This window comes from Cupressus sempervirens, chromosome 11 (genome assembly GCF_028749045.1).
Source record: "Cupressus sempervirens isolate cs-2001-9-10 chromosome 11, ASM2874904v1, whole genome shotgun sequence".
NCBI lineage: Eukaryota > Viridiplantae > Streptophyta > Pinopsida > Cupressales > Cupressaceae > Cupressus > Cupressus sempervirens.
The window spans coordinates 599,448,285-599,469,977 of record NC_143128.1 but is presented as its reverse complement, the minus strand read 5'-3'; the positions used below and the strand labels follow the sequence as shown (position 1 = coordinate 599,469,977).

At 35.5% G+C, this 21,693-nt stretch overlaps 1 protein-coding gene across 8 annotated transcripts in view; it reads left to right on the top strand.

The window, feature by feature from the left end:
- The first annotated feature begins 8,766 nt into the window (after positions 1–8,766).
- LOC149531102 (YTH family protein) overlaps positions 8,767–21,693 on the top strand; it is a 92,442-nt gene continuing 79,515 nt past the window's right edge. For 4 of the 8 annotated variants that reach the window (XM_089811350.1, XM_089811348.1, XM_089811349.1 and 1 more), the window contains exons 1-3: positions 8,767–8,983; positions 9,059–9,175; positions 9,258–9,542. In XM_089811350.1, coding sequence (XP_089667476.1) covers positions 9,280–9,542 — 263 coding nt within the window. In that variant the 5' untranslated portion in view covers positions 8,767–8,983; positions 9,059–9,175; positions 9,258–9,279. The remainder of the gene's footprint in view (positions 8,984–9,058; positions 9,176–9,257; positions 9,543–21,693) is intronic. The other 4 variants (XM_089811346.1, XM_089811344.1, XM_089811345.1 and 1 more) reach the window with 1 other exon arrangement.

Here is a 21,693-nt window from a genome sequence, read left to right as displayed (position 1 = left end):
TGTCTATTGTTCATGGAACGACCCTTTTTGTTCACATTCTTTCTCTCTGAGTAGTTGGGATCTAAATGTGGATCACTCTCACATGTTCATGAAAATTTATTTAATATCGTTGAAGCATTATCCTTCCTCTTTTCTTGTAGCACGTTCATTTCTTGACATGCCAAGTAATGTGTAATTATTTGCTTTTGTGAGGTTTTTGTGATATCAAGGCTTTCTGCGGCCTTGGGATATCTTATCAGGTCATGTGCAGACCTATATTTGATCCCACATATGTTAGTTAGCTTAATTGTGTGGTCACTAATTTCCCCTTTGGGACATGACCTATATTTTGAAATAAAAGCACCCATCATACCAACTTGTGGTCTTGGTGGCTATATATTTGAGATTTAGGATTAAAGTAGGTAGTGATAATATTAGTAGAAGAAACATAGCATAAATTTAGCTTTGTAAGCCCACCCGAGCTTCTAAGATCATTGATTGTAAGTCAATTGTATATGGCTGCAACCAAGTAGGCCTTAAGCCTAACATGTTGCAAGAAGTTTGTCTCATCAAATCTACATTTGGAATCAATATATATCTTGTGATCTCTTCCATATTTGTGTTTACTCTAGAGTAGGTAGTGATAATATTAGTAGAAGAAAGATAACATAAATTTGGCTTTGTAAGCCCAAGCTTCTAAGATTATTGATTATAAGTCAGTTGTATATGGCCGCAACCAAGTAGGCCTTAAGCTTGACATGCTACAAGAAGTTTGTCTCATCAAATATGCATTTGGAATCAATATATCTCGTGGTCTCTTCCATATTTGTGTTGGATTTTGTGTGTTTACTCTAGCAAGGTGATTTCTAAGTGTCCCTTGGTGCACTTTTCCCATCCCTCCTTACATCAACAAGTGTCTTTTTGTTATATTGCCACTTTGGGTTGCACCACCAACAATCATCAATGGGGTTTGTTGTCCTATAAGTAAAACAACCAAGATCTCAACTAGAATTGTTAATTTCCAATAATGCATCAAGTTTGTTTCATTAGTATTCTATGTATTTGGAATTAGGATTTAGTAGGAAAAATAATATAAATTTTTAAGGATCCCACATTGAAAGATAAAATTAATTTTTAAATATTGAACCTACTTGAAATTAAACATTAAAATTAAAACTAAATATGTGGGAAGAGTTTGCTACATAAGTTTCAAGGTTCTTGACAATCTATACATGAGAAGTAGAAATGATTCAAGTGCACCAATTGCAAGAGAAGAACATAAGGAGAGGTTGGAACCCAAATCCAGTTCACCTAAAATTAGCTCCCAAATGCAAGGCAAATGAGCAAGTACCATATAATTTTTTTCCACTATAATAATGTAACATTGAGAATTTTTTGGTATACTTTCAAGATACCTTTTCCATAAAATCTCTTCTCGAAAAAGTAGAAGAGGAAGATCTCTTAGTGACTTGTGTATGACACGAAAAGAGTAGTTTTTGGAGTAGACACATATCTAGGTTTTCTAGTCTCTATTCTATGTCAAGTCTCTAATAAATATAGCGAAAACCTATGGTCATAACAAAAGAAAAAAACATTTCAAACATGTGATTCACCTCCTCTAAAACGTCTTTTATATAGACTTTGATTTCATAATAGAAACTGAGCATCCTTTCCTTTATTTTGCAGGTTAGCTTATCCAACTTATCGTCTCCTCTATTTTGCAAGTTAGCTTGTCCAACTTATCATTTCCCCTATTTTGAAGGTTAGCTTGTCTATCTTTATGTTGTGGATAGCAAAAGTGGGGATTACAACTTTGCAACAAATGTTAATCTAGACAATGGAATGACCTTTTGTGGTGTTTCTCTATGCCACAAAAGGCACTAGAGCTCCAATACTAGTGTTTCCATGTCCATTTTCATTTTTGTAGCTAAATTAATGTTTTGTAGGAACTTTGCCTCTTGTGCAGGAATAAATTATGTTGGAACTATTTGTTTTTGTTTCATTTTGAAATTGTATAGAGTACTATTAGTTACTTGAATATTTTATTTATTAATAATTGATTAAAAAATGTTTAGGCTAAAATATGTCGTGTTTTTTTTTTTTTCAAAACAAATTTGCCTCCATGTTTAGTTGAGGATAAAATTTACACCAACTTTTATCTACCACTTTTAGAGTTTTGCATAACAACTAGTTAATATAGGTTTTTTTTGCATACTTTTTATTCAACATTTCAGTGTTCTTTTGGGCAAAATATACCTCTAGCCTCAAATTTGCCACTTTCTAAAAACAAAATTTAGTGCAAGCTTACTAATTTATGTATTGAAAGATGTTTGTATTATTGTCATCTAGATTTTTAAATAAAACCATTTCTTTATGCCATGATAGGATTCATAGAAAAGAAAGTGATGTGAGTGATTTTGATCTCATGGATCTTAGCATTGATAAGTATGAGATGATTTTTTAGCATTGATAAGTACGAGATGATTTCCACAGCAAGTCAAATGGTGATATTGCTATTAGGATTTAACTATGTGATTTTTGAGTCAAACTTATTGACCCATGAAATATGGGTCAATGAGTTTTACTCAAAATTCACAGAGTTAAATCTTGATAGCAATATCACGATCTTATCATTGATAAAGAGTCATTGCAATGATAATGCTTTATCTAGCTTACTAAGCAATGCCAACTACATGTTAGAAGTAAATTGGGATGGTGACTACAAAGATTCAATGACAATGTGACAACCCATGACACCAATTCAAAATTAACGAAGTTAAGTGTAAGACTCGTACAATAAAGTCTAACATAACTCAAATTCACTAACAAAATTCTCTACAATAATATTTAGCCACCAAAGCTCCAATTAATTAAACAATGTTGAGGAATCTTCATATTCAAATAATATATTTTAATGAAATGAATAAGTTAGAAATTTTTTATGTAGAATTCATACGATGGAGCTTGCATTCCATTGTTTGCATGCCTAGAAAAAATAAATAATAACCATATGAATGGGTTGATTCCAAAATAGCTAGGGAGCTCCAATGACTTAATCTAGAGTACATTGAATCTTCTAAGATTTTTCATTGTAAGGGGAAAAGAAATGATATAAAGAAGTTTTGAAAATTGTCATTCAAAATAATGTTTTAATTCATTATTAGTTCTTGGCTGCGCCAAGATACTAATGCATACGTGTGATGCACATAGTCAAATTACATTAGCCAATCGTATTGAAGATGTCAATAGAATTTTACATATTTTTAGATTTTTTAAAATGTTAATTATCTTTATATTGATTCGTTGAAAGCAAAAATAGCAAGGGAGAAAATTATTTTTTGTTACAAATAAATATTAAAAATTTATTTTTCAGATAAGCATTAAGGTTATGTCTTTTATAAATTTATATTATCTTTGGTTCTAGAAGTTTCGTGGCTGGAAGTTTCTTAGCTACTCATGAACTTGCCATTGGAACTTTCTTGGCTGCTTAAGAACTCTGTAAAACCTTCTAGCATATGGAAGCCATTTGCTAATGACATGATCAGTCACACAATGGAAATGTAATGATAAAGAGAGCATATAATCAGTATTGCCACAGTCACCCTACTGCTGCCATAACCAAGAAATTCTCTAATGTCTAGCTCTTACTGCTTTGTGAATTCAAATGCTTGCCCTAATAATAATTTTCTGTAGTAAGGATACAACATTTGAGAAGTACAACACAAATAGATTTGGGGGCCAAAAGACCAAGGTTGAAAACATCGCAGTAAAGCCCTTTTATCTCAAGATTTGAGTGGGTGACATGGTAAGAAATTTGTTGCAGTTTGGTTTAAATTATACTAAATATGACCATAGAGTCTGACAGCTATAGTGTGAAATTTGATTCTAAATGACATTTTTTGTTGCCTTAAGTGGGAGAAATTGAAGCACAATGTGAAACATCGATGAAATTCAGGGGATCACAATTGAGGCCAAAATTAGTGATAGGGCCAATTTGATGAGATACTCATGCCATGATTATGATGTCGGGTGGAGTGGTCATGTAAATGCTATGTTTTCTCTCATATTTGTATAGCAAATAATTTCCTTAGAAAATTGAGGAACTAAAAGGGCTTAAATTATCCAATTTTTTATACTGTTGCAAATAACATGTTCAATTGTATGCAAAATCTTTATTTTCATTTATAGCTCTTATGATTTTGTACAAGATGATTACAGAAATTTACAGCCTAGGCTTGAGTAGCAATGACATTGGTACTCATCTTTTATTATAGGGCATTGTTCAATTTGAAATGTCTCGACTTCACCAAAGTGTGGTCCCAGAAAAACATTGGCAGATTAGAAGAAAATGTTCCAAGCTTTTTATTGGGAGCAGCAAGATTACATGATGCAACTCCTTTCAAAGATCAATAGGAGTCCTTTCCCATTTGATCTGCATGGTTTGTTCAGGGCATGTATGTCCATGAAACAACAACACAGTTTAGGCCTGGATGCTCAAGCTAAAATCTTGTGGCACTTCAATTTCAAGATCATCTACTCTACAATCAACAGAATCGATAGTTCCATCTTTGGTGGCCTATACCAATGGAACTAAAAACTCACCCTTCTATTCATTGCCCCAGATGTAGTGGTGGCCTTCAGAGGAAGGATGACACAATTGAGATATGTGGCTTGCCCAACACTCTCTGGGAAACTGTGTCCATGAGCCACAACAACTTTGCCTAAGCCATTATTTACATCTTCTACTAGTATTAGTGTCTCAACATTTGAAAGCAACTCAATATTCAAATAGCTTAATCCATTTCTTGCTAGTGGATTCACCTTCTCGATGGACAACTTTGAGGGCTCATCCATAATTCTCATAGAATATAGGCACCCCTGTTCCATTGTTCTTTTTCAAACTCGCCACTTAACCTCCTATCTGTTAGTTTTCCAAACATGTTTGTAGACTATTTTAAGCTGATGTTGTGATTTGGAAGTCTTTAAAAGTATATAATAGACCAACAATAATTTTATGACTTTTCAGCTGTGTTGAATGCTCAAAAGCTGTAGAAGTCTATATCTCTGGCCTAAATTCAGTATGGAGATATGGATTAGCCCACCCCACAAGAAGAAATTAATGTTGTTCTTTCATATCATTGCATTGACATGTTGGAAAGGTAGAGAGATTGTGGCTTGTAAATCACCAGTGATAGCTTGTGCTCAACTGGCTTCATCCCTTGGTGATAAAATAATCTCAGAAGAAAGTGCAAAAAGCACTAACAATAGACATTTGATAATAGACAACCTAATTTGGCCTGCAAGACTTTATTATGTTTGGAACTAACTTCATTTGAAAGGGCAGTTGTTTACATGCTTTGCTCACACATATCATTGACATGCAAAACACCTGTCTTTGAAATATTAAGTTAATAATAAGCTCTGTAGAGAAATACATGTGTAATTGCATATGTTGTGGTAATCTGTGTCAAGCAATTTAGGATTTCAATAAAAGTGTTATTAGTTCCACAGTGAATTGTTTAAGAAAAACCTTTTTCTTCAAAATTATTGCCTATTTTTAAAAATTAAATGGACTTATATACTGCTATTGGTTGCAATATAAACTTTTCCATATGCTATAACTGACATTTCTTTTACCAGTAAATTTGTTTGATGTTAATTCTCCCAAATATATAAATAAATAAATTATTTTTCTCAGCTTATAAATCTTTGTACATATTTTGTTTATGTCTTTGACTAAAGATAACTTATCTAATTTTAGGGTAGGCTAAAATTGTCGTACAACTAAACATGGAAAACTTTGACAATTTTTTTTGGGTGCTTTAGTAAGATTTATTGTTCATACACATCTAATAAGAAACTAACGAGTTTTAAATCAAAGACATAAAATTGCTCTAGATTTATTGTTATAATTAGCATTGAAGATCTCAAAATTGTATTTTGTAAGTCATAACCTTCAAAATGCAAAGCTCTCAAGTATACATTCTAATAAACAATGTTGCAAGTAAATAGAGAAAAAATTCTCTTGAAATATATCAATAACAAGTGGCAAGTTCAACTTTCATCTTTTCCAAATCTTCTTCAGTTGGCATTTTTATTCTTGGTTATTTGAAATACCAACTCATGCTATATCGTTGGCAATTCTATTGTAGCCAAGTATTTATGAGTAATTAAAAATTCTAGAATTTAAATTTGTATAATGAATTATAGAATAAAATTCGTGTGAGCAATGTACTTTATGCATCAATAGGATTAAATTATTTTTTATCAATCTTAAAATTACTTAAATTAAGGTGTTATTTTCAATATCAGGAATTTTGATGGAATGACATTGAACCATTTCGAAAATAGATTTCATAGATACTGCATCTCTATCTATATAAAACTGTAGTAACAAAGGCCTTTTTACAATATTAATGCTAGCTTCGTGTTTATGCAAGTGAATAACATGTCACGAGGCACGAGCTCTTGCAAATTTTATGCTTAAGTGTGGATACATAGATAGGGCACATCATATTTTGCCCACAAAATTATTTTCTTTTTCTGTATATATTGTGATTGACATTGTCACTGAACGAAACATCAAACTAAGGAATAGATAAGTAACAATTTTGATACTCACCTTTTAGCCAATTCAAAGGTGAAGATAAATCACATTATTCCTTTTAGCCAATTCAAGGTCAACATTATCACGTAATCAATCCACAAATAAAAAAAATCATGTCACTTGAGTAGTTAATCAGTAATAAATAAAAAATCTTACCAGATAATAATGCAAGATGACTGTGACACCTGTTAAAGTATAAGAAAATTCATAAGAAAGCAATTCAACCAACATTGATATAAATGCCTTCATAATTTTCCATTAAGGGTGAGGTTTCCTAGTATTCTATCTTTTTTAAAGACTATTTAAAATATTTTATAATATAATATAATTTTAATGTATTTAAAAATTTCAAATTAAGATTCAATTTCTATTCAAAATTAAAATTACTTACAGAGTTTATTATATTTCAAAGATTTCAAATAATTTTACATCATTATTATCCATTCAAAATTAAAATCTTATTTAACGTTACAATTATTTATGATTAAAATATTATCATGTCAGTCAAATTACTTTATATAATTGTACATATAACATCAAAAGTTAAATGAAACACCAATTTTTTATAATTAATTTATAATATAATAGTTTTAAAATATTAATACCATCCACATCCAATGATTTCAAGTGTATCATTTATTTTCTATGTAAATCTTCTTTAGTGCATTTATCTCTTATCTCAAAATTCATCATTCCCTCCCCCCCCTCTCTCTCTCCCAACTACTACTTATTTTGCTCCTCCCCTTCGTTCTACATCTCCATTTCTATTTCATCCTATACCTCCCTTACAGCCAGGAACTTTGACGCATAGTGTCTTTTGTCATTATGATAGTATTTATAATTTTTTATATTTTTTTCTAAAATAATTTACTACAAAATTTAATAATAGTCAATATAGTATATTATCAATATTATACTTTTTATTTTAAACAACACAATCTTGATAAGTAGGAGATAATTTCCATAGCAAGTCAAATTGTGATATTGATATCATGATTTAACTATGTGATTTTGAGTCAAACTCATTGACCCATGTTTCATGAGTAGCGATTCAACATGAATTTATCTCTTATGAGAATAAATGGAACACTTAGCACTCATTGCATCTAGGTCATGCTCATAGGGGCGAAGCATCGAGACTTCCTGGGAGGTCACCCATCCCAGTACTACTCTAGCCTGAGTGCGCTTGACTACGGAGTTTCCTCCACGGTTAAACCCAAAACTTGGAACCCCATTTGTAAAACCTTCACTAAGTGTTGTGCCTTATGAACCATTCATTACAAAGCCCCTTAAGCTCATCAATTGATAAGTAGGAGATAATTTCCACAGCATGTCAAATTGTGATATTGATATAAGAATTTAACTGTGTGAATTTGAGTCAAACTCATTGACCCATGTTTTTTGAGTAGTGATTCAACATGAATCCATCTCTCATGAGAATAATGGAACACTCAGCACTCATTGGATCTAGGTGATGCTCACAGGGGTGAAGCACTGAGACTTCCCGGGAGGTCACCCATCCCAATATTACTCCAGCCTAAGCACGCTTAACTACAAAGTTTCCTCCATGGTTAAACCCAAAGCTTGCAACCCCATTTGCAAAACCTTCACCAAGTGTTGTGCCTTATGAGCCATTCAGTACAATGCCGCTTAAGCTCATCAATTAATAAGTAGGAGATAATTTCCACAACAAATCAAATTGTGACATAAATATCAGGATTTAAGTGTGTGATTTTGAGTCAAACTCATTGACTCATGTTCCATGAGTAGTGATTTAACATGAATCCATCTCTCATTAGAATAAATAGAACACTTAGCACTTATTGGATCTAGGTGACGCTCACAAGGGTGAAACGCTAAGGCTTCTCGGTAGGTCACCCATCCCAGTACTACTCCAGCCTGAACACGCTTCACTATGGAGTTTCTATACATAATCTTTAATAATTATTATTAATACTGTATAAGAATAAAATACAAAATTATAAACACTATAACAGTTACTATTGTAATACTAATAATACTATTAACCACCGGTGTCCTAATTTTGACCCGAAACGACTCGACGTGAAGCAAATTTAAACTTCATTAGGAAAGAAAACAAGGTTGAATTTCAATCATTCGTCGTATAGCCATCTGAGATCGTGGGGTATACATATCGTCACCGTCACATTGTTTGCGCTGAGGAAGCCGCTCTAATATTTACCATTGGCTATAATTTACACATTTTAGCATATACACCAAAATATCTCATCCATACATAACGCACCAGACATTTACAGATCGTCTTTCTTTTCTGCTGCGATTGATCGGCTGTATGCAATACATAGCAACCTGGCATAAATTTCCGAAGTAGCAGCAGGGCATGGTGAAAAAACGGGACAGCATTCATCCGTCCAGGTATTTTATTTTGTGTCTGCCTTTAAAAGTTGTTTAATATTTCTTTTTTCCAAAATGTTCTCTGGTTCGGTGTAGATTTTATCGGAAAACTCACTGAATTTCGAAAGCAATTGCGGGCGTTAGCTCAGCAAGAATTTGCACGAGGGGTTCAACCCTAGACAGCGAGACTAGTGCGGACATTTATCATCTAGGGTTCGTAAAAATGTGTGCTATGTGAATTTTAGGATTGGTGGTTCATGTAATGTTAATTTTTTTTAATGTCGTGTTTGTGCAGGCTAGAGGTAGCCATTGATAACATGGGGTTAAAGGTTGCACTACGTTTGAATGGAGGTAATACGGAGGGGGCTAAGGGTTCGAACCATGACCAAGATCTTCAGTCCGTTCAGAATTCTGGAGCGTCTACAAACAAAGTTTTTGAGAAAAGTCGACGTGGCAAGGGCACAGAGAAGAGCGTGCTGGATGACATAATGGGTGATCCGGATGACTTTGGGGACCTCGGGGATTTGGACGCGGGATCCGAGAGCGATGGCGGTCGATGGGAGGATACTTTCAAAATGACGTAAGTGGAAGTCTTTATTTTCTTTTTAGGCAGTGAATTTAGTTTGGTTGTAGTCCCGCTGTATGTTTATTTGCTGTTCAAAATTTCTGCACATATACTTGCTTCTTTTTGAAATTAGCAAGTTAGAATGTCGGTGGCAGCATGAAACCCTTCCATTAGTTAAATAACCGAGTGAATTTAGCGTACTTATTGATAGTGAGCAATGGAGAAGCCATTCAGTTCGCCCACAATGGCTCTACCTGTATAATTTAGCCAACTTTCCACCTCGCATTTGGGCATTTATTTTGGTGCGTAGTCAACAAAAATAAGCCCTTCCCTCGAGTCTAAATATTTTAGAAGTTATGGCCCTCGGTTTTTGTTTTCACATGGTTTTAATTCTTATCGTCAACAATCATTTGTACCAGGTGGTCCTGTAAGCCCTCAATATTTTCATTCGTGTTTATGGGATCTATACTAGGGTAACTGGAAGCGACATGGATTTGGGAATGGTTTTTGATTGTCCGTAGCTAGTTTTCTCATGTTTATTTTTCTAGTGGTCCCATGGAACCAAGTAGTTATAAAATGAGGGAACTTATGAAGCCTTGTGTGGAAGTGCAGAGTCACAATGTGTTGAAAGGAAACTTCAAGTGGTTGATACAGAAGGGGACATGAGATTTCCTACACCTGCTCAAATGAGTTGGGGGTATTTTCTGTGAAAAATGTACTTATGAGTGGTGGATATGTTCCTAAGAAGTATACTGTGAATACAAACTGGTAGTTTGAGTATTGATGTGCCTAATTTGCTATGAGACTCTCATATTGCACAAATTGGTACAATTTTCTTTTACATTACGTACAGAGTGATATTCCGTTGGTCATTGCTTGCATTTGGGAACATTAGTTTCAAATTTATTTGAATTAGAGTCATATGATCATGTTAATGTATTTTGAAATGTTAATAAGAATCCCTTAGATTTCAGCTATTCGCTTCATCTTTCTTGAACGTGGTTACTGAATGCACTTGATTGGATTTCACAGGCAGTTGACATTAGCCATTCCAATTTTGACTTTCTGAGCTACTTCTCCTTTGATACAAATTATTATTTTTTGCCAAAACTGTCCCAAATATATTATTGTCACAGACCACACATGCATGCACACACATAGTTGATGGTGCATTTTGCATTGTGGTTCACACACATTCACATATTTTGGTACTCCTGTTCAAATTTGTATATCCAAACCTGGTAAATGTACCTAAGTTGCTGATTCGGGTTCAGGGTTCGGGTTTTTGTGTTCGGGCAAAAAAAAGTTTCCCATTTAGGTTCGTGAGTGTGTGTATATATAAATATATATATGCATTATATATACCAAAAAATAAGAGAAACCTGCGGGTCCTCCTGGATTCGCCACGGGTCCTCCCAGGTTCACTGTGGGCCTGTCCAGGTTCATTGCAGGTCTGGGCAGGGTCCTTAATTTGGACTGTGGGTCTTCCCGGGCAAACCTGGACCCGGATCCGGACTGCAGAGTCCGAACCCGGTAACTAAGAAATATACTTATTACTAACAAATTATTGTCGGCCTAGCCTTCATCTGAAGTCAATGTTGGCACTATTATGATAGTTAATACACCATTGAACTTGAACTAAGGGATGATTCACAAATAGGGAAACAATGTAATAATTGAGAATATTAATTATATTCATACATTAAAGCAGTGTAGAATTAATATTTCATTTGCAATATGGTCCCAATATTTTGAGTCCCTGGAAGTAGAGCCCTATCAGATCTTTAACAATTTGCTAAACCGTATAAGATTCTGAAACAATGCCTCCATGACTGGCAATTGGCTTGAAAATATTGGATCTTAATATCTTCATGATCATAGAAATAATGCCCATGTGATGATTAACGAAGAATATAAACCCGAGCATGATTATGGTACAACAAATTTCAAGGAACTTTCCGCATCTTTGTGAGCTTTGGATAAAATTATTTTAAGGCACTAGGCTACAATAGTTAAGATTCAAGAATATGGAATATTACATATATTTCAATGTTACAATAGTTAAGATTCAAGAATATGGAATATTACATATATTTCAATGTTACTCATTTGGTGTCCTCAAGTCCTGGAGGCCAGTTTGATTTACATCGGATATGGATACATGGTTTGTCACCTTCAGGTTCGGGCATGGGATGTGTTCTGCAGGTCAGATTTGTCTGGATGTGTTAATGGTCATACCTTGGGTGAATCTGGGTTTCAAAACACACAATCATGATGGGCTGAGTTTTTTTATTTTACTTGTTAATTTTTAATGGTTGGCCATTGTTTGATTGACGTGCTGCAAAACCAAACAGAAGCCAGACATCCTCATGATTATGTCCTGTGTCTGAACTTGTGCTGTTTCTTTTGGTCAGCTTCTCTCCCAAAATCATAAAAGATTGTGTCAAACCATTTGGATGGCATTGGATGATGTTAAATTTTAACTTTCAGAAATGATTTGTCTTGTAAGGGTTCAAAGGCTCCTGATGTTGTTAGTCTTCCATTAAACTACGGGTAAGGTGTGTTGAGGAATAGGGATTGTTTTCTACAAATGTAATAACATTGCCATTTTTATTGGTGTGTTCCAAATGCAGATTTGAAGATTTAGAAATATAAGAGGAGATATTTCTCTACGATTAACCATCATTAGATAATAATAATAATATATTAACAATAATATAACCAACCATATATATATACAAGAATATTTGTCTAAATGATGATTTACCATCAACAACTATGTATCTTGTGATTGAATCAATCTGATTGAAGCTACAAACTTAACACTACCTCTTAGCTAAGGAGGATTGTTATAGAACACATTATGCTTTTAAGTATATGAGGAGATATCATCTCAGTATGATATTCCTGGAATGACATATTTAAGGATAATAACATATATCCATCAACTTAGATGTTATCTTTCAATATAATCCGAAGTATGATTCAACAAGAAATATCAATCATATGATATTCATCATACTTATATTCTTATGGTATGTGCATTAGCATCACCTTGATGCCTACGAAAAGAATATGCTATATCCTAGTAGAATATGAGTTATTTGATTTCCGACACTTCGGGACAACAACTTAATGTAGTCAATTAGATAACAAGAAATCACAATGTCATGGTCTCTATCATGTCAATCTTCGATACTCTAGGACAACAACTTAATGAATTCTGATCATAGTACGTTCTTTATCATGACTTCTGGCACACCGGGACAACAAATTAATGAATTTTGTCATGACAACATGTCAAACTATTGATAAGATCATCACCTCACAATAGTTACCTTCCATATATATATATATATATCAATGAAAGATCGTCACCTTTTGTGACATAATCCACTTATGCAAAGTACCACCATGAACCAAGTCAGAGGGTGGAACAAGGGCTTTCGCCTCAAATTCTCTTTCATAGAGAAGAATGCATTACAAGGAATTTTACTTAGAACTTCTCCCTCATAGAGAAGATATCATTCACAAGGGATTGCACCTCAAAATTCTCCCTCTGAACAATGATCTTAGGAAGTCAAGTCTTGTAGTTACTCTCTTAGAGGCTCTCTTCACCCAAGGATGCTTGTTGGACTCCCTCTCAATCTGATATCAATCTTTTGACTTTCTGGTGACAAATCATTACTTCCTCATGATGTATACTGGAGTAGGCCCATCAAAATCATGCCGTCACACACATGTATTTTACTCTCTCTCTGAATATCAATCTTCTGAACTCCTACGTTGCCTTTGAAGAAGTGTCATACTCCCTCTTAATGGAAGAATACTCATAATCTTAATCATCAAGAATACTCACTTCAAGAACCTCAGTGATCATCAAATGACTAATGAATTCTAGAGCATAGCTTCTTTAGAGTTACTGTCATAAGATGAGTCTCCACAACATTTGGTGGCCTGTATACAGTGCCAACCTTCTTATCCTGTAAGAAAATCCCTTCACATAAAGGAAAAGATCAAGGCAAATAACTCTTATAGTATGTATACATTTAAGATAGAGAACATTGTTAGTAGATAAATGTAATACTCAAAGCTAATGAATATTTATCTGTGTAAGTTGCACCAATAAAGATCCATATGCATCAAAGCTGAAAATGTCTCTATATCAACATTTGTCAACCAATGGGAATATAACATTGATTATTATTTTCCCTCAATGTAAAATTCCCACATTTATATCGTTGAAGAATTTATTTACATATATCAATTTTCACGCTGCCATTGTTATGGAAATGAAATGCTGCCGATGTTCCTTTTAAATTTGCATTGCCCTTCTCATAAATGCGTATGCTTTCCTTCACATATTTTTATAGATACATCTTTCTCAGATTTTGTCATAATTTCTTCTTGATTGGTCAGCAAAGAATTCCTCTTAAATGTATGTTGGTTAACAGTTTGTCTCCTTATCTTTTGGGTTCATGACTCTTAAACAACCCAATGACTTGTGTATAACAAAGAAATTAACAACATAATGGGTCAATGTAGTAATTTACCAAGAACCCTTGAATTGAAAGGTACAACTCCCTTTTGAATGCAAGATATGCAATGAATTTTGTTTTTCAGGTTTTGAGGGTATGCTCTTAACCAGAGAGCAGAAGAGGCAAATACCAAGTTGCACAAGACTTTAAGCAACTTAGGCAATTGAAAGGGGGACTGACTCACAACATGCAATCTATTTTGACTAAAATGCAATAAATGGAAACAGGCATAACCAACTATGACAACAGGAGGAAAAGAAGAGATGGTGAAATAGGTAATTCTCGGATTGCACATTTAGCTGATGTTTTGACAATACTTGGATTGTCTATCCCTTAGCTACTCCATCCACTAGTTTTTAGCACAAATAAACTATGGCGTACAACAAAGAGAACAAAAGAGATGCTTATGTTGAAGAAAGTAAGACATACAATTTGTTGAATGAAGGAAACAAAACCAAGTTCATTTACATTCATTCAATTCTCAACAATAGCACCTTCATTCCATACACTATATTGAAACTAAATGAACAACAAAATTAGAAATGGACTCAGAGTCACATGCAGTAGTCCCAGCTAAAGGGTTTGTCCAAAAGTAATTTTGCAGATCTTATTAACTTCACAAGAGGTTACATTTATAGGCCTTCTTAAAATGGTTAGTTATACTGGATGAATGCTTCACAGAATAAACTAAAAATAGAACAAGCTTGAATCATTGTCTGTTATAGAGACTGATAAAATGCCATGAATGGGTACAAAAAGAAAGAGAAGAGGGAGAATGACAAATGTCTGGAAAAGCATCAGAACATCATGTTTTCTTAGGAGTAACTACTTTGGCTCTATAAGCTTTCATGGTGTCAGTTACTTTGTCCAGCTTTTCGACATTTGGAATGATGATATTGTTAACTCAAACCAACTAGTAGTCCTGCATCTCAGTCAATTCATCAATTCTGGCGACCCTTGACTGGAATTTCTCCGATTGTCTCCTTATGATTGCGTTCGCTATTGAGAGTTCTTGGATCTTGGACATTTGGAAGTTGAGTGGGTCAACGGCTTCATCGACAAATGTCAAGAATTTTGATTTCATCCTCTCCATATCCACAAGCTTGCTGTTAGCAAACACAAAGGACTTTGTGTGCAATATCTTCAGATATTGAAATAATTTCTTAATGACCTTCTGCACCAGGTCATGTACATCCTTAAGCTCATTTGCGAACCTCATAGAGTTTTCTATAACAAATTTAAGGATTGTTTCCAGTGAAACAATGACTCCTTGCCTATCTTGAGGATGCCATGGGTAATGGCAACATTAGTCTTCATGTCAATAACTTGTTGTAGAAGAGCCAACTGCTTTGTCAGTTTGTCTGCTGCCTTTTGTGTGGTGGTCTGATGATTTGAAGCTACCTCCCTGAGTTTGTGAGCATCTAATATTAGGCTTCCCAAGTTTTCAACTAATGGGGAACCTTGAGCCTTCATCTGATCTACCCATGCTCGACCAACTTGCCCAAATTGCCTTTCTTGTTGTAACTTTAGGAGTAGATTTTTGTTCTATGCATTTGGGTTAGATTGACTTGATGAAGTACTTCTGAGTGCAGACCTTATGTACTCCATCAATTCTCTGTTTGAGGCCTTTAGGATTTCCTTCTCTGCTCTAAGCTATTCCAACTTACCTTCAATTTTCTCGTTGGTGGACTTCCACATGTTCACCATGGAGTTGTGAATTGGAATGCCAAGATCCATTGTTCTGATTTGGAAATCATCTTTGGAAAGCTCATGGAATTTTCCTTTTGTGGCTCAACAATCTCTACCAACATGTGGCTAGTAGTTGAATTAGTAGCCAATACAACAATTGTCTTCTGCTTCTTCGTCTTCTTGGATGGTTGAGAAGAGTTGACTTGTGTGATCAAGTCCTTTGATGGGGCCACTTCTTCATATCTCCTCTTCTTCCTATCAATGGTCTCTTCAAGCCATCACTCTGTGGAGAGCACATTGATAGTTGACTGTAAGGCAGTAGGATCGAATAGCTTCCTCAAAATTAAGGGAGTTTGCTTGCTCTGGGAAGCAATAGGGAAGGTAGCGACCTTAGTCACCGAGAGGACCAAGGTATCTATCCCCTTGCTTAGATGCATCTTGTTCTTGGCCATCCATGGGGTTGTTGTCACCATCCAAATTGATGACTTGGATAGGGGAAGATGGTTTGGCCATTGATATTTCTTGTTCTTTCCCGTTGTCCTTGTCTCCATCCTTTTCCCCAACTTTATCGGTGTCTGGAAGAGTGCCACCTCTGCAGGTAGGATTAACTGGCACATTCTTCTCTGGGGGCTGGTCTCCACCTTGACAAATGGATTGTAATGGGCCTGCAGATGGTGATGTAGTAGCCGTGGTGGTCATTGCTGTAGTTGATCGGGTGGCTCCAGAAGATACTCCACTCGTAGAACCAGTACTCCTGGTCCTCTTATTCCTTGCTCTGGTCCACTCCACCCACTTGTCTGTTCTTTTGATTATTCCCTGCATAGGAACTTCCATAGTGTTTATGTCAGGACCTACAGGTGGGGCAGACAAAATTGGGGTGCCTTTGATCTTCTTGTAGGATGCATGTAGGCTCCATCATCTGCAAGGTCAGAAACATCAACATAATCATTATACAATTTAGTCTCATTAATTGTTAGTTGTAACCAAAACTTCTCTTAGGTTTGATACTCGTTGAGACACCCGGACCAGAAGTCTTCAATTTTCGGAACATGCCTGTAGGCATATCCCAACTTCAAGTGATCCCTTACAAAGTTGACTGGATCATATTGAGGCCTAAGTACCTCATAGTCTACCAATTTAATTTTGTTCTTGAAGCTCTTCACCAAATTCCGAGCATCGGATCTGGAAGCACATTCACTACTGGGAAAGGAATTTCGGCTATCTTCTTAACATTAGAACACAAGGTGTTCACTTCAAGGATTTGTCAACATAGTTCGACTAGAACCACCTTGTCTTCTGGATACCTTGGAAGCCTCTTAGGAAAGCCATCATAAACTCCTATCTGCAAATAAGAGAAACTCGAAAACTGGAAGAATGAGCATCCAAATTGGCTGATGGCTGAAATTACTTCTGATGAAAATCTCCTTTCAGGGCATCCTTGCAATACCCGTCATAGCCTCATTGTGAAGGCATCATTTACAACCACATACTCCTCAAAAATTCTTTGCAACTGCAAATGTGGGTAGAACTCACATACTTTAGTATGCTCATCGTAGTTTTGGATGTTAGGGAGGCAGGGTCACAAGTGGTGAGTAGCCAAGGCATAGATTAGCTAGGATGACATATAGAATTGCGTAAATCCTTTGGCCGAATTCAACTACGAGGTGAGTTTATCACAAATAATCTGTTCCCTGTCAATCTGCATATCCTCCACACATATAGCTTGCACTAGGAAGAAATGGTTCTCGATGAACTCCAATATCTCCTCTTCTCCTTTTAGTTTGAGGAGAAGAGCAAGGATATCCACTATCTCTCTTTTCAAGTTTGTGCTGAATAAGGTTTTGGGCATTTTGCTCTTCTTTGAGCGAGCAATCTGGAACCATGTCCTCTGCATGTCTCCTTGTCTGAGAGCCTTCTTCTCATTGAACATAGACTCGGAAGAGCCAAAATCAACATCACAATATTGCTCTTTCACAGGAATTCCGAACGTGGATTGCATTAGTGCCTTGTTGATCGAAATGAGGATAGATTGGTTAGGAAACAAAATTTGCTTTGTTTCCGAGTCATATCTCTTGATACATTCCCGCACAAGCTCAGGTGCATGTACTGCCATCGGAAAACCAGCTGCCTCAACCAGTCCACTCTCTTTAAGCTTTTGAGTGATTGGGTGAATAGGTTGAGAATTGAGTCTTCTATGAAGATCACCTAAATCGTAGAATTTTAAAGATGTGTCTGTTAGCTCTTTTAATTCACTCTCCAGGCCTATTAACTTATCATAACTAGCACCTCTGATTGCCATTTGCACACAGGGTACGGTTCTCGATGAATAGCTGTTTTAATAGACTTGAAGAAATCAATTACAGGCAATTTCAATGAAATAGGTATAGGAATTAGAATGTTGGTGCGACACAAATGAACTTAAGTTCGGCCAACGATTATAACGATAGGATTTGCATTAAATTCCATGATCAACGACTATTTGAACTTTCTGTTCTCTTGTACATAAAAACTTGAATTCCTAGAAGCTCCATTACTTTACTTGGAGTAAAGTCATGTTACCAAAAATCACTTAACAAAACAAGTCTTTAAGTTTTGCGGGGAAAAAGGAGAAACTTAGCTTTTCTGCAAACCAACCTTCCTTCTACTCGGAAACGTAGCACGGGGAGTAATTCTTTATTAGCTTGCGCACTTGATTCTTTCACTTTCCGCCTTAAGCATTTAACACTGCATCTCCTTTATATCGGGGTCGCATTCTCACTACTGACTTTTTCGGAAGTATCTATCAAGCATCTCTGAAGAATATCTGTACTTTAAAGTCGCTCGTGTTTCTATTCCCAAAGCCTTCGAATAAGTAACCTTTTTCATTACCTTGTGAAGGAAAACCCCTTTCTCAACAACATTTCTCAGACTGGAGTACAGCTAACAACTCTTTACCCTTAACCTCAATCTAATGGCCTCAAAGCCAAGCCTTGAGCATGCCGTACTGATGAAGAGCTCGCAACAGTCCTTTCAACATCGTGCCTTTATTACTTGTATGTAAAGCCTTGGATATCTCACAAATCATTGTGGCCTTGGAAGTAGGACAAAACACCTTTGCTTCCATTAATGCGTAGTGGAAAACTCATAGATCCACTCTTTTTCCTCTGAAGTTAAAATCTACCTCTGCAACATGAATGAGCTTCTTCCTAGCATTGGTTTGCAGCCTCATGTGTCTTTCCATCATGACAAATTCGTATGCACAACTTGTTAATCATTGTCATGGCTTGATTCTACGGGTATGCACTTGATTTAGTTCACCAAATAGGAAAACCAGTTCGATTGCTCAGAACTTGTAGGAGAAAGGGTGCTGGGGCAAGATAGCAAATGGTAGAACACAGATAACTTACTTCTCATCGGGAGGATGCTAGAACACATCCCAACCATACCTAGATCACCTAGACTTTGTGCACATCGGAAAAATAGAAATCCCGCATTGAAGAAAAGGTATAGGTAATACAAGGGAGATCTGGAAAACAAATAAATTGAGGGACTTGAGGAAGATGAGAAGTAAGTAACCTAAAGGATACTTAGACATCACCTTGAACACAAACGTACTGAAATACCAATAACTTGAAGCTTTTAAGGGTAAGACTAAAACTTGGCAACAATGTATTCACTTAAACTTATTTAAAGCTCTTTAATAAGTTTGTGTTTGACGTTATTAGCGAAAGATAAATAGAAATATGTTTTTGTTATTCAATTGTGTCTACCATATTGGAGTACTTGTTCCTTAACTTTGACTGCACACACAAGGAAGATTCATAAGTTTAATTATTTATTCATTTTGTTCCTTCTCAATGCTTCTTATCCCACATTTCCATTTATTTGACTGCCTTCTAATTTGGATGCAATAATACTTCTAACCCTATCTTATTATAACATGGGTTATTATCCAATTTCTAATTTATCTTGATTAATTTTGCTTCTCTTGCATGCTTACGTAGACTTTGCCACCTTAAGACTTGGAATTTCTTGCTCCAAACAAGAGTGATCTGCTTGTTTAAAATTTCCCCAACATCAATTTAGCTAGGATATTAAAGTTGTTTGTAGTCTCTGATGACACCACAGTCACCAATCATTCGCTGTAGATCCATCAATGGGGCTTTTAATATGTTTGTTTTTGGATTCCTCTCTGTCTCTCAATTGTTTGAATAAATTTGTGTTATGCACATGAAGCTTGCTAGAGTAAAAAAAAAAAAACCATAACGATCTTCACAATAGGAAACTCTCTCACATCTCATTTCTAACAGAAGAACACTATATATCTGCACACTGATAAAAAATGTTGAATACCCTTATCCCACTGAGCGTTGATGACCACAGAAATGAGAAAATAGGACCGCTTTGACTTCATATCTGAAGATGTTAAAAAGATTATGCTCTAAAGTGCAGTGGAACTCATAAGGTAAGTCATTTCCATAAATTGATGGCAGTTATGAAAACATTATAGAAATCTTCCGGTAATGCTACAAACACGTGAGATGGAAAAACAAAATGCTCGATATCTTCCACCTCAGCTAACACAAGTACACATCATAATATTAATCATGAAAGCTGAGGGGAGCAGATAGAAGGAATACAGTGCATATCTTCAAATATGACAAAGTATATCGTGTTTGCTGAAGGGACACTCAAGGATAAAAATTAATCTGATGTTTGTGAGAGCAGAGAAATAACACAACAGATCATAGAGAATATAATCTGGCATGTGGTTGTCAATTATAGCAGTTGCAGTACAAGCCGAGCAATTTCTCCTGACCCTACCACACACACCAAGTCATCCAAACACACATCTGGTCGGTGACTTAACACCACTCTATTTCTTGCTGAAGACAATAGATGCTCTGTATGACTTCAATATTGTGGGAGCACAGTTGATTCACGCTGCCACTATCGAAACATATAAGTCAAACTCTTGTCTGATGAGATTAGATACACACGTACGAATAATTTCTATCACTGCTACCAGAGCATTAACACTGTTCAATATGTCATACCAATGCCAATCTAGGAACCCACATCTATATACAAGATCAAAGCCTTGTTAAAAACCAGACTGCAGTTCTTAAGCATAGACCTGGGCTGATGAAATAAGAGCATAGTGATTCATTTAAGGAGGTGGATTAAGTCATAATGCATACGGATGAATATGATGTTCAAACTATATATTTGGGTATGTAGGTAAAGGTGTTCCCACTATATTGTCACCGAAGGCTCCAAATGCGATGGTTCAGAAGGCCATGACTTCCTTACTAAGCACCTTATGTCTCCCCCAACATTTAATACTTTTTCGCATTAGTGGTGGGTTCTTTATTCCACAAGAGAGGCCTTGCATTCGATCCAAGTGTAATGGTCCCAGCGAACATCAAGGGGTGTCGATTCTCTTACATATTTATTGCCCATGGTACATGCATTTGACTCGATACCCGGTATCATCTTGTTGGATGCTTATGGTATTGTTTGATTTTATCATTATAAATAACATTGGCATTTAACCTGACAATTTCTATTTCTCTTCATTGCCGCCTTTCCTTATGACTGCCTTCGTTGGTGATTTTGATTACCTTCATTCCTTACTATTACTCCCCCGCCATTTTTTATATTTATTTTTATATTTTTTGTTCATTTCTTATTGTCGTTGTTTTGGCCTTATCATTGTTGTTTTGGCCGAGTACATACCTCCTTAACTTCTGCCAAATACACATGTAATAATTTCTCCATGATACTCTTCCCTTTGTTTGCTGATAATGTTGGCATAATGATATCGTTCGTTTTATACCTTTCCCAAGCATCATTGTGGTCGATATACTATTACCGACAATGTTGATGCTAATACTAGTGGTTAGTGTTATTCATCCACTATACTTCGCCCTTTGTGCATTAATTTGCTTGACTTTCAT